Consider the following 19,449-nt stretch of genomic DNA (forward strand, 5'->3'; position numbering starts at 1 on the left):
AGTTGCGATCAGTTCTTAGAGTTCCTAGGTACTGTAATAATGTTGCAGAATATATTACAAGAAGATGGACTTTCTCAGGTATGCTGAAAGAGGTTTTGTTGTCAGCTTGACACATTTTGATTTTTTTTTTCCCTGAGATTCAGACTATTTAGGAGCCAGTATGAGAGCACTGAAAACAAGTAAAAAGCTCTAGTATTTTCTGGCTGTGCATGTTCACTCTTGCACCATCTTGTTGCTATAATTATCTTTCAGGAGTCAGTTTCTACCCTATATATATTCATTTTTAAGCAAGATGGGGTCCAGAATAATGGCAGTGCTGTTGTTCCTCAGCCCCCACAAGAGATACTGGAAAAAATGATACGCTGAGTGTTACGCTGCTGTATGAGGGACAGAGCTTAAAAAAAGTATCAAGTCTAATATGTAATGAGAAGTGGCCTTTAAAGCACAAATCCAATTAGTTTATTTCAGAAGGGTCAAACTGTGGAGTCAAGAGTAGAATTGTAATAGGCCTGTGTAAAGAACAGGCATGTGCTTACCAGGCAGACACTTGTCCTTCTCTGGTCTTCGTAGATCAATTTGTCAGGACAATGGAGAAGTTCACAGCAAATTTCCTAGTTTTCTTTTTCTTGAAAATGCATTTTAAACTGTTGGGATGCTTTAGGGTCTAGGCATGTGGCTTGCGCTTTACCACATCATTTTAAAGTGGCTACACTGACAAAGAAAGTAATACAAATTGTTAGTAGGATTCTCTGCCAGAAATCTCATTGTGTTACCTTCATCAAAGTACAGAATCTGCCATGTTGCAGAAGTGCCTTCACTTGTCAGCTAAGGTCATGTGTGACGTAAGATCCTGCCACCTTTTGTGCCCCACAGACAGATCCTGCCACCTTTGTTCCCTAGGCAGAGGGAACTGATTAAATAATGGGTACCATAATAATATGTAGTGTGGGATTGAGTGGATTCACCAGAATTCAGCTTGATACTTTTGTGGGTTTTTTCTTTTTTTTTTTTTTTTTTTTTTCCGCACACTGGAGCAATATATGTATGCTAAATGTGTATCATGCTAAGTCTGCGCATTGTCATTTTTTGGATCAAGATTCTGAAGCAGCTTTGAGGATAATATGGCTGCTTGATAAATGATACAAGAACATACATACTTTATTTTGTTAAATAGTGTGTTGCCACCATTTGGTTTCTTCAAACTTTGAAGAAGATTAAGTAAGTACACTATACTTGTATCGTACCAACATTTTTATCTCTCTCTATATATATATCACATTGAAATTATATTACTTATATGAAGAAAAGTGAAACTACAATTCTATACTGCTGTGTACTCTTGTAAAAAATTATGTCTTAACAAAAAATACAGGCTTTTAGAAAATGTAATCCTGAATCAGGTGTCTCTTTGAAAGATTGATTTTTGTCTAAGAAATTCTGTGATATTTCTGTTTTGTCAATAACCTCCTACCAATTTTAAGAATGTGCTAGTTAAATTTTAATATTAAGTATACATTTAACTTTTGTAGCTATAGATGGATAGAAAAGCAAAACTGCTGATGGTTTTGGTTGTATTTTCACATTTAATTCAGGTCTTTTCTTGGATTTTTTTCCCCACCAGGGAAAAGCTATAATGTCTAAACACTGCTGTGCTTGAAAACTGACTTCATAAACTACTATTGGGTCCTCATCAGACAGTTGTGATACTTCTGCTCCTTTGTATTCCTCCCCTAATTGATAAGGAATATAGGTCATGAATCTTAGCCTAAAGGGATGCAACTGAATCTGGTTTTACTTCTTTACCAAATACTTTTACTTGTCTTCCTAGACATCTTGAACAGAGGGTCTAGAGGAGTTTGAAGAATTATGGACTCCTGCTTTTGTCTTTGAAATGACCCAAAATTTCAGAATCTGAAAGATTTTTCTTTGTGGTCAAAAGAAACAATTCTTCAATCATGGGCACATTGCATTCTAAACTGATAGATTTGTAAATGAAAAATGGTAACACAGTTGTAGGTTGCTTTATTTCTGCAGCCAGGGAAGCATGGTGTTTCTGTTTCTTCCCATATTGCCTCTAATTCTTAGTTAACTTCATTAGCAAAGGACCCCTTGGTAGTCGGGGACATGACTTCATAATTGTAGGATTTTTTATGTGCTTGTAGAAAGAACAGGTGGAGAAATACCCATTCAGTACCTTCAGTGCTAAAATCAGACACAAAGATTCATGCGACCACTTGATAACCAACCTTATTTTTTTAACTTAGATTTTTATTTATTTACTTTAGATTTTTATTTATTTACTTTATTTACTTTTATTTATTTACTTTATTTACTTTGATTTTTATTTACTTTATTTACTTTATTTACTTTTAACTTTAGCTTTTTATTTATTTATATTTTAACTTAGATTTTTATGTAAGAGAAAATTTATCTGGTGATCTGTATTTCATGTTAGAAAAGAGCTTTTGGTTGTAAGCGAGATTAAAGTTGAAAAGGAAGAAAGAAGGGAGGTGTATACTTGAAAGGAAAAATATCTAGATTCTCCAGCTTTAACTTCTACATGCTTCTTAATATTTCTTTTTCCAGACAAAGTCATATTTGTTTGGCATTCTCATGTATGTTTGATATATATTAAAAGAAGGATGTGGAAGGAGGTATGAATGGGAGAACATGCCAGAGGTATAATCAGGAGACTGCAGAGAACTCAGATTTTTATTTTATTAGTGAATAAATGGGGTTTTTGTATTCTTTGAAAACAAGGAGCAACACAGGATTTGACAGTCTTATCAGACCTCCCCCCTCTGTGATAGAACTGTGTGTACTGCTAAAATTCTTGGTATCTGGATTGAGCTAACAGTGTATCCAAGGAAAAAGATACCTCTACGTGCCTGCTCATCTATTTACAACTCTCTTCAGATGGGTTGCGGCCCTGGGCCTTTTGCTCAGGTGTGAAGCTGGAGTTGGTACTGTTGCCTTACTTGAAAATACATACGTTCATTCTCAGCGAGTTTCATAGGTAGAGGTTTTTAAGCAATCTGACATTTAAGAGGTTTTCTTGTTTGGTTGTTTTTTTAGGATTTGTTTTTAATATTGATGTGAATGAGAAGCTTATTCATGTTTCCTGTAAAATATAAAATACCTGTAGAGGATGAGAGAGGATAATGTTCTCTTCTTGCATGGTTTAATAAAATTTCATCTGAAGTTCGGGGAGCTTCTATGTTAGCAGCTTAAAAGTGCCTACTTTTCATCAGTGATGCACAAGTGCTCACATTCACTACATCTAAAAGTCGAAGCCAGTGTTTAACAGATTCCTTTTCCATTATGAACCTTCTATGTTATATAATTGAGACATTTCTGAAATTACTTACTGCAAAGCAGTGGTTCAGTTATGGCATAAATACTGACATTTGGTGTCACCGAGACCTTCTAAATTTTGGTCTAAATTCGAGGTTTTGTCAAGAGTTCAGCTTCTGAAATGTCATCATAAAAAATATCATACCATAGTTGACCTTGTATGTGGGATAAGAACAGTAGTGGAAAAGTGAAAGTTTGGCAGTATCAGCAGCATCATGATGGAAGTCTTTTTTCCTAGTAAATATTAGAAAACTAAGTTATGTCTGCTAATCAAAATAAATGTAGTATCTGTTTTTTTTAATCAGTAACTAAACCCCTCCTGAATATAGCCATTTCAATGAAAAAACGAATTAATTTAGCAGGGCTTGCAGTGAAGTACATGTATAAACTGAGGTTGATGTGAACAAAATTAATGGTGATACTGCTTTAAAGTAACCTCTATTTAATTTCTTCCTGTTTCAGATTTGTACTATGGTGGAGAAGCTTTCTCTGTAGAGCAGCCACAGTCTTTCACTTGTCCTTATTGTGGGAAAATGGGTTATACGGAAACATCTCTTCAAGAACATGTTACTTCCGAGCATGCAGAAACATCTACAGAAGTGGTAAGGAGCCTCAGAACTTGCTTTAATGGTGGAAGTATATTTTAAATAGTCTCATTTCTGAAATATTGTCTTTCTGTTTATTCTTGAAGCGCGTATTCATTTAAATGCTTTGAAAATACCTACATTTGAGAATGAGATCAAAATTCTATGATTTACGGGTATAATGAGCTTGCTGCCTTCTTTTAGAGTTTTTGTTTGTTGTTCTGATGCAAAGGCTGCCATGTTTAGGAGATTGTTACACTGTAAGACAAAATTTAGAAAGTTGTTGCTCTGCCGATCTGTGTCTCCCTTTTCATAATTAGCGTATAATTATTTTGCTAGCTTACAGCTATGCCGGTCTTTTGTAACTGTGTGAGAGAGGAAGACATGTAGATAGTTTGTTATGTTTTCTAATTTTAATGAACCTCTTATTTTATGCAGCAGAATTCTATGATTATTTTAAACTACTTTTGTCAAAGGAGGTGGTTTTCCCCCATCCCTAACCATCAGTGGTTTAAAATGCACTTCTTAAACAAGTTTCAACAGAAATACTTTAATTGGAGATGTTAACTCTCACTGTTTTGATGGACCTTGGGAATAGGAGAAACTGAGTTAGCAGTTTAGCAGAATTACATGGAGCATGCTGTTCTGTGTTTAACTGTTTTACCGTAGACCCCTAGATAAAAAGTGATGCTTGAAGTGGATTACTCATCACTCATGCATTGTGTGAAATTAGTTATAAATAGGTTCTCTATTCTAATCTTCTAGTTTTCTTAATTTTCAAAGAATTCTGTGGAAGAAAATGAATGACTCTTCAAACCTAATAAGGAACTTGAGTGAAGAGGTGATGTGAAAGGGTGTTTGTTCACGTTTTTGGGGATTCAAAGGTGTTACAATCTTCCGTAAAAACACAGGAAGTGGTTACTTCACAATCAGTCGCACTGTGATGTATGATTTAACTCAGTGACATGCTGCAGTTTTTACAGTCTCTCTGAGGTTTTCTTGAATTTTGCCACTTCCAAACATAGCATCAACTGCTGCAAGTTCTGCATTTGGATGAATTTATTTTTTTTGGTGGCTTGGTATTGTAGTTCTGATTTGCACCACTTGATGTCAGTGATATGTTCCTAACACTAAGTGTTCACAGATCCCGGGTTTTAAAACTTGACATGCCCTTGTTTGCAGTTGTGACTTCTAGAACACCACACATAAAGCCTAAATTTGTGATTCTTGACAGCTGCTACTCTGGTAAATCCTAAAAGAGTTATATGTGTAAAAAAAAAAAAATTATCCCACAAAACTTTTCTGTTTATACATCAGTCTGCAACACTGCTGTATCGTTGTTTCAAACAATGATAAAGGACAATATTTTAATCCTTTAATATGACTGTTACTGTTTGTGCTAAGTTTCGAATCTGGCATTTGTGATAAATGTACACATTTATCACAGATGCCAGATAAATGGCTTTATCACAAATGCCAGATAAATTTTAGGTGCCTGCACCTAAAATTGTTTGGGTACTGTACCCTTATTGGGATATTGAAGAGCTACAAGACTAGTAAAGAGGAAAGTATTATGGATTCTAAATACTTGTGGTGATAGACTTTCAGACAATTACTTATGTTTAGATACTGAGCTTGTAGTCCTTTGAGTATCACCTTCTGAAGATGTGTTTTATTTTAGATATGTATTTTTAGGGATGTAAGGGAACTTTACAGGGACAGAATTATTTATATTTTAAAGGATTTTTGCCCCCAAAAGTTTTTCAAAGAATAAGTAAAATTTTTTTTCATCTGGTAAATTTTGCCATTTTTATGTTCAGAATGATGCAGATAAGTTTACTTTTCTGCTGATTTTTCTCAGATGTGGGCATTGATAAGTACCACAGTCGTAGGTATCTGCAGAAAGGAATCACAGTCTGAGTGAGGTTGAAAGGGACCTCTGGAGGTCATCTTGAGCAGGACCATGTACAGCAACCATGGCTGTACATGACCTGAGCAACCATGTACAGGACCATGTACAGCCATGGTTGCTCAGGACCATGTCCACACAGGACCAGTTCTTTAATAGTGACTCCACAGTTAAATCTCTGGGTAACTTGTGGTTGGTGATCCTCACAGTGAAAAATGTTTCAGTGGTTCCTGATGTTTATGAGGAAGCTCTTGCATTTGAATTTATGCCCACTGTGTTTCATCCTGCCATTGCATGGCTCCATCATCCTTTCAGATTCCCTTCAGGTATTTGTGGATATTCCTAAGATCTGTCCCCCATTACCCTACCCTTCTCCAGGCTGAACAGTTCCATCTTTCTCAGCCTTTCCTCCCTTCCTCTTTGTAACCATTTACTGAGCTTTTTTCAGTGTGTGCATGTGTGGAGCTGAAAACTGGGCCCTGGTGCTGGGTTAAGGCAAAGGATCACAATCCTTGACCTGCTGGCAGCTCTCTGTTCAGCGTAGCCCAGAGCACCACTTGCTTTCTTTGCCACAAGAGCACACTGCTGGCCCATGGTCCACCAGAGCCCCAGGTCCTTTGCTGCAAAACTGTATTCTATAGGACTTGTCTCTAGTGTGTGCTGATTCCTGGGGCTATTCCTGCCCAGGTGCAAGACATTGTACTTCCCCTTTATGAGGTTCTTGTTGTCCCATTTCTTCAGTTTTTTAAGGTCACTCTGTATGGCAGCATAGCTCCCTCGGGTATCAGCCACTTCTCCTAGTGTTGTGTAATCACCAGAATTCCCACTGATCACTATCCTCTGAGCCCATTCACTGAGACAGTTTTCACTCCATCTCACTCTCTGTTTATCCAGCCTGAGCATCAGCAACTTATCTTTGAGCATCCTGTGGGAGGCAGTGTCAGTGGTCTTACTTGAAGTCCAGGTAGGCAATTTCCCCTGCGCTTCAGTCATCCACCAGGCCAGACACTTCAGCACTGAAGTTTGTCAAGTTGGTGAAGCGTGTCTTCCCTTTTGTGAAGCCAGTTCTGACTGCTGTTGATGATTTTCTTGTCTTTAATAATGCCTAAAAATAGTTAACAATAGTTTCCTCACTTTCCCAGGGATCAGAGCAAGCTGACCAGCCTATAGTTCCCTAGGTCCTCCTCTTACTTGCCTGCCTTTAAATAGGAGTGAAATTTCCTTTGCTCCAGTCCTCAGGCACCTCACCCAGTCACCATGATAGTTCAGAGACTAAGAGGCTCACAGTGGCATCTGCCAGCTCAGTCAGCACCTCTTGGTGCATCGCAGCCTGTGGGTTTATGTATTCCAGTTCACGTAAGTATTCTGCAGAGTAATCCTCTTCCAGCAGGGGAATGTATTCAGTACTTCAGATCAGTACTTCAGACTTTTCCCCTGCTCTCTGGGGCCTGGAGTTGCTAACTACCAGTCTTGCTGGTAAAGACTATAGCAAAGGAGTTATTCAGTACTTCAACCTCTTCTGTGTCCTGTGTAACTAGGCCTCATGTCTTTTGTGCAATGAGCCCACATTTTCCGTAGTTTTCTTTTTATTTCCTATGCACTTCTAGAAGATCTTCTTGTTACCTTGGATGTTACTTGCCTGATTGAGTTCCATTCGGGCATTAGCTTTACTTACATTGCCCTGTGATTATGCATAATAATAATGCTTAATGGTAGGCTGTGCTGTGGCTTACCCTAGGAGGGTGACCTCTGTATGTTTTCTTTTTGTGTTTGAATTTGTCCAGGAGTATCTTGATCATCCACGTAGGCTCCCTGGCATTTTTGCCTAACTTCGTCTTCAGTGGGATGAAGACGAAGACTCTTGAGTTTGGGAGGGAATGATCTTCCAATATTAATGGGCTTTCTTGGGCCCATTTACTCTCCTGATTTGTACATCATGGGACTACTCTAAACAGATATTTTAAGAGGCCAAAGTTTGCTTTGCTGAGGTCCAGGGTCATGAGCTTGTTTTTGATCTTCTCCCTGCCCTAGGGCTCTCAAACTGCACTATGTCAAGGTTAGTGCAGCCAAGGCTTTCTTTGACTCTCACATCCCGACTGAGCCCCTCTTGTTGGTAATTATGAAGTCCCGTATAGCACCTCTCCTTGTGTGCTCCTTTGTCACTTGGAGGAGGGAGTTACCTTGAAAGCACTCCAGGAGCTTCTTGGATTGCAGTCATGCTGTACTGTCCTTCCAAGAGATGCTAGAGTGGTTGAAGACCTCCACAAGGACCAGGTCATGCAAGTGTGAGGCAGCTGCTCTGTGTTTCTAGAGGGCCTGATCTGTTTGTTCCTCATGGTCAGGTGGCCTATAGTCAACGTGCCTTATAACATCCCCTTTGCGTGTTCTCTTCTTAATTCCAACATGCAAGATCTCCATCAGGTCATCTTCCATCTAGACAGTGCTTTTAATGTACCCCAGCTGCTCTCTCACTTACAGGGCAAAGTGAGACAGCAGCTGGGATGCAGCTCTGTCTTTACTGTTCGAAGAGCCAGCCTCTTCTCTTTTATAGAACCAGTATTTCTTCACCCTTATAATGTCTAGGGACAATGGTTTAGAGTTGTAAGGCAGAGGAATCTGGAAGTCAGTATAATGATTGTTTTTGTTGGCATTGGAAGTTTCAGGTTAGTTGACTGGTCAAGATGGAATGCAGTGCTCAACTAGAAGTCTGCTAGCATTGTAAATAAAAACAGATTTTATAGACTTCATAAAATGCCAATCTCTTCAGTCTTCTTTCATAACAGAGATGCTAATTTTCTGCTATTACTTCGCACTGCAGCAGCTTTCTCAACCTCGGGAAGGCATTACTAGGCCCCTTGTAGATGAATTGTAAGCACTCTGTTGTTGATACTTCAGTGGTCAAACTGGAGAGAGCTTTTTCTTACAGTAATGAATGGACCATCTGAGTCAGTCTCAATGTCCCTGTTCATCCTCTAAGATCCCAGTGATTCTTGTTGAAGTTACAGAAGTGTTGACCTAAAGTGGTTACTTTGTATGTAAATGTGGAAGTAGTGCTAATACAAGGACAGTTCTGGAAACTGGCATTGTTCTGTTAGGGGGATTGACTAAGGCCTTTCATCATTCAGGGTTGCATGATGATTTCTTAATAAAAATGCTCATAAATTCAAGAGAAAATTCTGACAACATTTGCCTTTCGTCTGCACCATTCGTTCATGCATGTTATAATTAACAGTGACCTTTAGCTGTGTCACGCTTAATCAGTGATCTAGCAGTCTTTGTTGTGGCTCTGTCAGAGCTTATGCTTAACTAAATTGTTGTTTGTGCATAACAGTATTTAGGTAACTCTACCTAGTCAGGAGTTCTTGAAAGTTTAGTTGATATTTAGAATTAGGGCTGGGATACTTTGATTCCTTCTTACTCAATATTCATTATAACCTTCTCCTAACTGATGTTTTTCTGAGGTCTGAGTATATTCACAAATCTTTGTCATGTCAACAAAGAAATTTCTGGTGATTTCCTGATTTCTGGAGTGGGCTGTTCTTCTTGTATTGGGTTTCTGCTTCCTCAGAGTAGCTTAAATAAAAGAAGATTGCTTTGATGGTCTTGCATTCTTTTGATATGAGAAGATTAAGCAGCTGTAATGAAGTTTAGGGAATTCACAACTACCTGTCCAATACACATCCATTTCTACACGGTAGCTTTGATATGTTGGCATAGTTGAGTATTTATTATATTATGCTGTGATAGGATATGCCCTGTAGTGCACTGGCTTGGCATCTGTAGTGGTGAAAAATCTGTGGAGAGAAATGCTGAACATTGAAAATAAAAGGAGAGGAGTTGTAGCAAAAAGCTTTTAAAATGTCTGGTTTTCTTTTCAGAACTGGCCACTAAAATGAAAATGGAATTAGATGCAGCAGTTCCTGTTGAAAGCTGAGATTTTATAGTAAATTTATTTCAAGACCTTGTTCTCACTTTTATGAGAGTACAATAGATGTGTGCTCTTTTATACAGATGTTCTTAATGCTCATGGTCTTTTGAGACCTACACTCAACAGCTTAAGTATACACATGAAAAATGAAAGAAAAATGGAAGATGATGCTGTTTGTGGAGTCATTGAAAGAACAAGTCATAATTATTGCAATAGTAGTGGTGATGTTTGCCTGCTTATTTAACTGTATTTCAGTTCAAAAAACAAAACAAACAAAACCTGCCAACCAAAAACTCTGAAGTGGGGGGGGAAAAGCCCCAAAACCGAAGAGAGATCTCAGTACTTGCTCAGAAAGTACTGTTGTGGAGAGGAGTATGGAGACCAGCCCTTCTTTGCCAAACCTACACTGCCTGAGTGGGATGGTTTCAGCTTGATACTTAGCAAATATGAGCAGTTTCATTCTGATTCCTCTGCTGGGATGAGTGTCAAGCAGGCAAATAGCATTCCTATATGATTCAACTCTACTGTCTCTGGCAGAATTGGCGTGCAAAAATTTCAAGACATTGCTAACTTTCAAGACATTGCAAATTGATTTTGAGAATCCTAGCTCTGGTTTTCTGAAGTACATAATCTGAAATTCATAAAGTGAAAGATTACTAAATTAATGTCTACACTTCCGTAATTTTTCTGAGTTTATTGAATGCGTTGATATCCAGGTGTTTGTGAATACCAAAATGTTATTTTAAAGCATAAGAGGCAATGTCTAATGATTGACTGGATAAAAGTTCTGTTTCTTGTAATATTTATAAAGTTGGGTTTTTTCCTTGCTTTGTCATTTCAGATTTGTCCAATATGTGCAGCATTGCCTGGAGGGGATCCGAATCACGTAACAGATGACTTTGCAGCTCATCTTACACTGGAACACAGAGCTCCTAGAGATTTAATATCCTTTCCAATTTGAGGCAAAGAGGCTAGACTGTTTCACCTCGTAGTCACAGTGACTTGGTTTGATTTTTGTAGTCAAAGGCTCATATTCTGGATTTCCTGGAACTTAGGTTGCTAAATATACGTTTTTATTAAAAATAAAAAGATTTGTCTCCTAGTTTAAAAAAGACAGACTGTGCACAGACTTTTAGGTATACTTGAAAGTGTTTTTACTCTAACAGCAGAAAAATATAAAGGATTTTGACATACAGAGTTTTTTTCTACTTGCACTGTGTTTCATCCTGCGTCATGATTACTCTTGGTGCTGTTTTACATATCAAGATTCAGTGCTGTATATATTTAGGACATAAAGATGATTCTAGTGTAGCTGCTTGTAGCAAAATATTGTGAAGTTGTTTAACTGCTTTTATGTTTTAATAATTTAATAATTTAATAATTTAATTTTGTAGTGCTACTGACATTTTGTAATACAACTCAGAAAACCTTCAGATTTTCTGGGAAATAGGATGTTGTCCTTCAGTTACCTTAGCAGCCAGTTACAGACATTTATCTGTGCTTGATGGCTGAAGAGCTGTAACTGTTGGGATTCCTTCATCACTGTTATAGGAATATTTGTCTCCTTTTAAATTTTTTTTTACTCTCTCAGATTAACTGATAAAATATCTTTTGGTTTGGGCGTTTATTTAATGACATGCAAGCTATGTAGCATCCCTACAGTAAGTAATCTCTGAACTATTCATTTGTGTCTCATTTAAACAAACGGAAAAAAAGACTGCATTATAACTTTGATAGTGGCTTTTTTGTTCAGAGATTTTTAAAAAGGAACAAAGAATAATGTAAGCTCTGGCAGTTGGGGGGGAAAAAAAAATCCAAGCCCTATCAAACAGAGTTAATTAGAGTAATAGAAGGACAACAGCATTTGAGGTGATGGTTCCACTTCAGTTATGATTGTATTTGATTGCGTTTAAGTTTGTTAGTATTAGCATGGTTTAAGGTCAGGACAGACTAAATGTGCAGGTTAATTACTGTGCAATAATTGGATCAGTATGAACGAGTTTGGGTTTAGATTGGCTCTTTGAAAGGTGAATAATGAAAAAGTGCTACAAAAGTGGGTACAAAGTCGGATGAAAGCAGTTACCTGTAGTTGCCTTTCTGAGGGAAAGGAGTAGAGCTCTCAGCACTGGGGAGGAGCAGGGTGCTGAACACGATGGCTCTGGCTGTGGGAGCTTGATCCCAGGCATCCCTATGGTCCTTAGTAGCCAGGAGACATGCCATCCTCCCTTTCCAGAGGAAGTAGAATAAGATTGATGAGGGGAGAATATTTTCCAGACCACTGGATCTTTCCTGGCCTTGGGACAGCCTTGGAGTGTTGCTTGATGGCTGATGTAGTTTGTGTCATTTTGAGTTGTGCTCGTTGTACCAACTCTGAGGTTTTCATAGCACCTGCCTAATTAGGCTTTTTCTAACAAGAATTACATAACTACGTAGCAATGTGCCAGAGTTCTAACTGTGGGCTTCCAACGCTGTCTTAACTGTAAGGCAGGAAGTTTAAATTTTCCCAGCTACAGAATGAAATCAATTTCCTACTGAAATGTACAAGATTACTTAATTAGAATTCAAGCTATTGCTGCATTTTCTCCCCCCTAGTACCAGAAATTCCACCAGATGACTTTTACATAGGGAATTTTTGAGCCAGGAAAGACAATCTTTTTTCAAATACAGAGTCAGGCTTTCACTATCAGTCATCCCAAAATAGATCTGTTTTGGGAATACATTGCCTGTGATTAAAAATTATACCTGTAGAATTTCCTGCTTGTACTCTATTGTGTTGGTGTCCAGTGTTGTCAAATTTCCAAAACGTGGTAAGAAGTATCTTGAAGTGGCTATTTGACATTGGACTCTACATCATATCCAGCAGCAGGGAGATCTAAGGCAGGAAATAAGGAAGAGAAGATGCCCTTTTTCACTCAGGTTCTGGCAGTGTAGGAAATAAGAACTATGACTCTCTGATGCACATTATATTGCTGAATGAGAAGTTGAAGCTATACAGAACAATTCTTTGTGCCCTGTAATTGCCTTCATGTACAAAAAGGAGATAGAGAAGGCTCTTGACTTGTACTTCTTCTAGAGTAAAAATTTAGTTTGCAATTTGAGGTAAGACTTTACTGTTGGATTTACTACAGTTCTGAGAGGTGGCCTTATCCACCAGCTATTAATTAGACATGTTTGGTTAATTTGGGTTTTTGTTTTGTTTCCCTAAAGTTGTCCCAAAACACTGCATGTGTTTCTTACTACAAACCTTGTGCAACTATTGCAAGGTGTGTCATTTATTCCTACAGTCTGTGGCAACTTTTTAAAACTCAGTTTCTTTCTTTAGCAGGAAAATATCTGAAAATTCATTAAATACATATTTTCAGCATTAATCATACAAATAGTTCTCACATGACTATTCAGTTTAAATGTTTTGTCACAAGATAATGTTTGCAAAGTCTTTTCTTACTCTAGCATAGCTGGTAAGACTCAAGTGCATGCTTAGCTGTTATTTGAAGAATGACATTTATCTCAAAACACTTTAAAAGATATGGTTGGGAAAGACCCCAGAGTCCTGTGTCTCTTGAAAAATCCCCAGATACTGTCCTAACATGTTTAGTTATGAAAAGCTTGCAAAACTACATGGGTTCTTTAGTCCATCCAATTTAGCAACTCCAGCAGCACCCAAAATTGGCACACTCAGAGGTGCAAGATGCTCTGTACCTATTACACCCTAAATGTTAAGTTTTACACTGTAGCATAACTAACAGTTTTAAAAGAAGGAAACATTCTGTAAAGTCTTCTTGTAATGACCAGAAGCTCTCTCTTGCCATAGGAAGTCAAGTCATTCCTTTCATGACCTCCCATGATGTCATGAGGTTCTGCTCCATAACTGTGATTTATGAAAAATACATTGGATGCTACCCTTACACAGAAATTGATACCATATGAGTGGTAACCTGGTAACCATACTGTTATAAAAACAGTATAGGAGATGGAGATGTAATATAGGAGATGGAGATGTAAGCTAAATTATAATAACACTAAAATAAAATATTAAAGTCTATGCTATTTCATTTTACACCGGTGAGTAATACTAATGATTTTTAGGAAGAAGCCTTATCTGGACTGTCTTGGAGGATGAATGCTAACAAATTTATGACAAAAATAATCTTTTTTTAAGTTTGTTAATTACTTCAAAATTTATATGACAACCTATGTAAAAAGTGACACAAAATGCAAGCATGTGATAGGGGGAAGTGGGGGCAAAAGACAAAGTGAAAAGCATCATTATGATAGTGGAATTAGTGATATTTCTTTGGCTGTAAGAAGAAAGGTGAAACAAAGGGATGTGATGAATGTTCTGAATACTCCAGAAACCTACAATTTCCTAAAGACTTAAATTTCTTGGATAAATGCATCAAGTACAGAAGTCAAAAGGAATTTGGTAATTATTCTGATAGGAGTTGTAGTAAATTTTTTTACTGGTTTTGATACTTGATGTAAGAATTGGGTAGGGAGAACTGAAGTCCCTGTCTCAGCAGTAAGCTTGGCTGAACATGGATTTGTGTGGGTTTTCATAGAAAAGTTTGATTAAAAAAAATTTACCAGATCAGTAAGTCTGACCTGTAGCAGAGCTACAGTGTACCTTAGCTTTGCTTCTGAAGTTGAATCATTACTTTATGAATCAAGAATAGTATACCTGAGTATTTGACCCATCAGATGTCCTTTAGTGGTTGTTTAACACTCAATGCCAAACAGTTCTGTTTTCTTAACTTCTTGTCCACGATGAATCCAGTGGTGTTCGGCATGTTCGTAGGATGTTCCACCCAGGCCGGGGTTTGGGAGGCCCCCGCGCTCGTAGATCAAACATGCACTTTACTACCAGTTCCCCTGGTGGGCTTTCGTCTTCTCAGAGTTCGTATTCTCCAAGCAATAGAGAAGCCATGGATCCTATAGCTGGTAAGAGCTGTAACCACAAGTTTTACTCCACTGTCCTCCTTCGCAGGGGAAGGAGAATGCAAGGTGGCAGTAGTTGCCCTGCTCTGTGTTGCTGTGAAGCTGCATGTACAAGCACAGCATCCCACAGGGAGGTGAAAAGGGAAAGAGTGTTCTTACTGTCAGCATCAGAAAATAATTAGGCCGTGTCTTTAGGATTCCCAGAAATAACTTGTTTGTTCTATTTTTACCTCTGATGTGAAAATAACTTTTTTTTTTACAATGAAGAAAAAATAGAGGGTGAAGACAACTCTGAAAACAAATACAGTTTCATCTATGGGTAAATGTAAACATTTTAATGCCATGATCTTTGACCATACCAATATGTCAGGGAAACCTCAGAATGTCTGCCACAAATCCACTATTACTTCAGATGCAAAGGAGACGCAGTGCTCAAACTGGAGCTTGCTACTATTAGGCTGTGACTTCTTCAGTGGGAGGTAGCCAGCCACCTGACTTAATGAGGCATTCCCTCTGGAAGGGGAGCTGTGAATCCACTGCCTCTCTTAATCATGGTCCCCTCTGCTTGCCTTCTGCTGGCTCTGGTTCTCTGCTGGCCTGGTGTGCCCTGATGTAACTCATTAAGTTAGCTGTGAAGAAGTAGCCCATTAAGAGAAAAAAACAAATTAAGTGAGGTCACAAGTGAGTTTGAAAAGAAGATTGAGGCTTCCAGTGCAAGACATTCTCTTTCTTTCACCAGGGCAGCTGCTTCACTTCATTTAAAATATGAGGTGACTGCTGAAGTTTGTTTTCAGCTTTGCTGGACCTTCCCACTTAGCAGCATTAAAAGTAGGATAAAATGTCATTCTTCTGCATCTATTCTTTTTTGGTGGAAGATGTGTTTCTGCATTTAGAGCACACTGAGCTGTGTGTCCATCTTCTTCCTGGACTGTTTTGAGTTCACACCTCTTTCCAAAATACTCTTCCCTATTTTCCAAGCTTTAGAATACAGTGAGAATAAATATATCTTAATCTTGCCTGTGAGTTTTAACATGTCTGCCTTTTTACTGGAGTAATAAATAGGGAAGACCACAGTGATTTTTCTATTTAAATTTATAGCATCAGTTACTTTTCTTAAACATTTTTCCCTCCCTGTGGCATTCTCTAGTAATAAAAATTTACTTTATGTTGGTGCTGCTATCAGTGTTGTTGAAAATTACTCCACCTCTCTAGTTTGTATTTTGCTTTGTTCCTTAAAAAACAGATTGTTTTAGTATGACTGCATTTTGTTAATGCAATGGAAGAAAAATTTACATGACCTATGTAGTAAGTTTGTAAAGTAGAGCAGAGGGACCAGGAGCAGGATTGTCCCATGTTTCTTCTACCATGGCATCAACTGCAGCAGGTATCTGAGACCAGAAGTACCTTCTGCGCAGGGCATGGAAGAGATCCTGCAGTAATGCACTGTACAGTAACTGGCTGCTAATATTTATTTAAAAAAAAACTTGGTGGATAAAATTTACAAGGAGCATTCCAACCTTCTGAATTGGAAAACTTAGTAACAGACAGAGTTTTTAATTGCTAGGCCTTCTGCATACTTCTTCCAGAAATAAGAATTCATACAGAATGCTTTTGCTGTGAAGCAGTGATTGAATCTATTTCCCTAACTAAACTTCCGTTATTGAATTTGATGCAGCACAGCTTCCCTCAGAGATAGTTGCGAAGATGAAGCTTGTGTTTTGAGGGAACGCTTGTTAAAAGGAAAAAAAAAGTCACCGTCCAAAGCCAAAATAAAAAAGTTTCTTAGTCAGTGGCTATTTTGGCTTGAAGTTTCAGAGGGTGGCTGCAGAGAGCTGTCTTTTGCCAGGCTCTACCTGGCAAAAGATTGGCTCTACTGTTGTTGTCAAGACTTAAAACCTCATCTTGTCATTTGGACTACATCTGCATAAATTAGTCTTAATCTTTTTGGGCATTAATCTTCGCAATCTTCTCTGAGCATTGTTGGGTTTTGATGTTAGTTGAGAAGAATGGAATTTATGCACTGGAATTCGGGGTGTATTTATTCTGCTGTGTAATGCTTATTTAAGATCTTAAGTCATAGAAGCTTTCTCTTCTTTGGCAGAGCTTTTATCCCAGCTATCAGGTGTGAGGCGTTCTGCAGGAGGACAGCTCAACTCCTCTGGCCCTTCTGCTTCTCAGTTACAGCAGCTGCAGATGCAGCTGCAGTTGGAACGACAGCATGCACAGGCAGCGAGACAGCAACTGGAGACTGCACGCAATGCAACCAGACGCACCAACACGATCAATGTCAGCACCACTATGACACAATCCACAACAACAACCAACACGTCTAACACAGAAAACAGTCAGCAGACTATCCAGAATTCCCAGTTCCTTCTGACAAGGTAATTCGTTCTGTGTATTTACCTCTTATAATTTCTGTTTACCTTAGTACTAGTAGAGATACAGAGCTCAATGAAGCTTATATGTTTGGAGTCAGGCACATGCCTAGGATGGCATTAATTAACAGAATATTTATGTAGTTTAGAAATTTTACTTAGACCCCAGGATTATTTAAAAGAGGACTCACTTCCTGTGTCATCCCAGTTCTTCTAGAACACTGACCACTGACCTGAAATAAAAATATTTTCCACATCTTCCCTGCCACACCCACTGCAAGCATACTTCTGTTTGTCTGGGATTGTGGAAGAGTGTGGTAATTTTAACAGTTCCTGTGCCTGAATTTGAATCAAGTGGATTTTTATGTAAGTTCAAAATAATGCCATGTGACATCTTTCAATCAAAAATTCACTTGAGAATCTTAATTAAAGCACCTGCAAGTGTCACAGACTGTGACTTTCAGAGTTGGGAGTGAGCAGTTTCCTTGCCTTCATCAGGGCATGCAGTGTACCTTAGGAGAAGTGGAATTCCTTCAGTATTTACTTTACACAGTGCAGTGATGTGTTTTGTACCCAGTGTGAACTTACAAGTTGATGTGGAGGCATATAATTACATATCCAGGAAATGGCACCAGCCCTCCCTAAAAGACTCCTTGAATAGCAGGAAACCTCACAAACAGTTTCTGATGTTCCTCTAACTTTGGGCTGCACTGCAGATGCTGTCGCAGCAGCAGAGAAGGGGTGGGTTCTTGAAGGCATGCCTGTTGTACTGAAGTGCTGGACGTGTTGATGGGCAGGTAGGACTGTCCTGAAGGAGCAGTTTCTGAGCACATCTCAGCCTGTCCCTGGTGTCACCAGTGAAAGGGGCTTTCAGCAACTCTCTGTCTTCTCTTCCCTTGCTGCTGCCCAGGTTGAATGATCCGAAGATGTCAGAAGCAGAGCGTCAGTCAATGGAGAGCGAACGGGCAGACTGCAGCCTGTTTGTTCAGGAGCTTCTATTGTCCACTCTGATGCAGGAAGAAAGTTCTTCCTCAGATGAAGATGAGCGGGGGGAGATTGCAGATTTTGGTGCTATGGGTTGTGTAGATATTATGCCTCTAGATGTTGCTTTAGAAAACCTAAATTTAAAAGAGAGTAATAAAGGAAATGAGCCTCCTCCACCTCCTCTTTGATGACATCCCACTTTGCAGACAATGTCCTCTGTGCTGTATTTGCCAATGAAAGTGGACAACAACTATCTTGGGTTTGTTTTGGTGATTGTAATTTCAGGTCTGTCACTCTTGTTACATTGTGTACATTCAAAAGAAAGAGAGAAAGATATATATGATAATCATTTCCACTTAACTAATTTTTACTTCTAGCAGGTAAATGTAGGTTGCAGTGCACAGCCAAGGGCTCTGTGTCCTGTACCTTGACATGAAAAAGGCTCTCCTAATACTCCACATTCAAACTGAAGGGGAAAAAAAAATGAAAAATCTCTAATGAAGCTGCTGTGTGTATTTATGAATATTAATGAATAAAAACTGCTTGGATGGTTTACCTTAACTACTGCATGACGTTTTTTGCAGCGTGCATGACTTTTAGTGACCTTGTCATTTAAAATTTTAAATTCAAGGAGTAAACTATAAAACACAAAGCTTTCCCATTATTCAAAGGTTATGTGATAAAAAAAGGTTAGCTCTGAGTAGCAGTTTGTGGCCACAAACTAGCCTTTTAATAATATGTGACAGAATGACATCTTCATGTGCTGTTCCTGCACAGGATGGAAACTCTGCAGTGGGATACATTGTCGTGACCGGGGTGTGGCCTTTTGCTGAATGTGACCCTTATGTTGCCCTCTCAGCTGTCACCTCAATGTGGAGTTAAACTTCATTTAATGCATCTGTAGGAGACACAACAGTAAGGCCACTGCTGGAAGCTATTGCAAGGGGCTTTTGTGTGCCCTAAAATCAAATGATGTTCACTTTCGTTTAAAGTTTTTCTTTGTTGTGGTTGTTAAAATTTTTTAATTGTTAAATATGTTTTATTCAGGTGTAGACAATTCATATATTCACTGTGTTTCTTAAAAAAAAAAGTTAGCCTGGATCCTATTGTCTTAGTTTAAAAGCCTTTCACAGCCTCAATCATATTTTGAGTTATTATGTATTTGCTTCATAGTTTGCAGAGACCTGACAGTATCAGGAGAGCTTGAGGATTTGGATTCCCAGACTGTCAGTATATTACAAGAAATTCTTAATGCTAACTTTAGCACCTTTTATTTATTGTTTCCTTTGGTTATTTTTGCTGGTATAAAAAAAGTTGGGGAAAAAAAAGCCTTTTAGTTGAATCATGCCACCTACATGCCTATACTGTTAATCCTAC

General features: G+C 38.4%; 1 protein-coding gene across 1 annotated transcript in view; it reads left to right on the forward strand.

Annotated features, from left to right (window-relative positions):
• Positions 1-18,633, forward strand: part of LOC102075410 (E3 ubiquitin-protein ligase KCMF1) — a 45,374-nt gene extending 26,741 nt beyond the window's left edge. The window contains exons 3-7 of the mRNA XM_005486243.4: positions 3,817-3,956; positions 10,617-10,718; positions 14,539-14,713; positions 16,812-17,094; positions 17,999-18,633. Of these exons, the coding sequence (XP_005486300.2) occupies positions 3,817-3,956; positions 10,617-10,718; positions 14,539-14,713; positions 16,812-17,094; positions 17,999-18,260 (962 nt within the window). The 3' untranslated portion in view covers positions 18,261-18,633. The remainder of the gene's footprint in view (positions 1-3,816; positions 3,957-10,616; positions 10,719-14,538; positions 14,714-16,811; positions 17,095-17,998) is intronic.
• Positions 18,634-19,449: the final 816 nt, after the last annotated feature.

This window comes from Zonotrichia albicollis, chromosome Z (genome assembly GCF_047830755.1).
Source record: "Zonotrichia albicollis isolate bZonAlb1 chromosome Z, bZonAlb1.hap1, whole genome shotgun sequence".
NCBI lineage: Eukaryota > Metazoa > Chordata > Aves > Passeriformes > Passerellidae > Zonotrichia > Zonotrichia albicollis.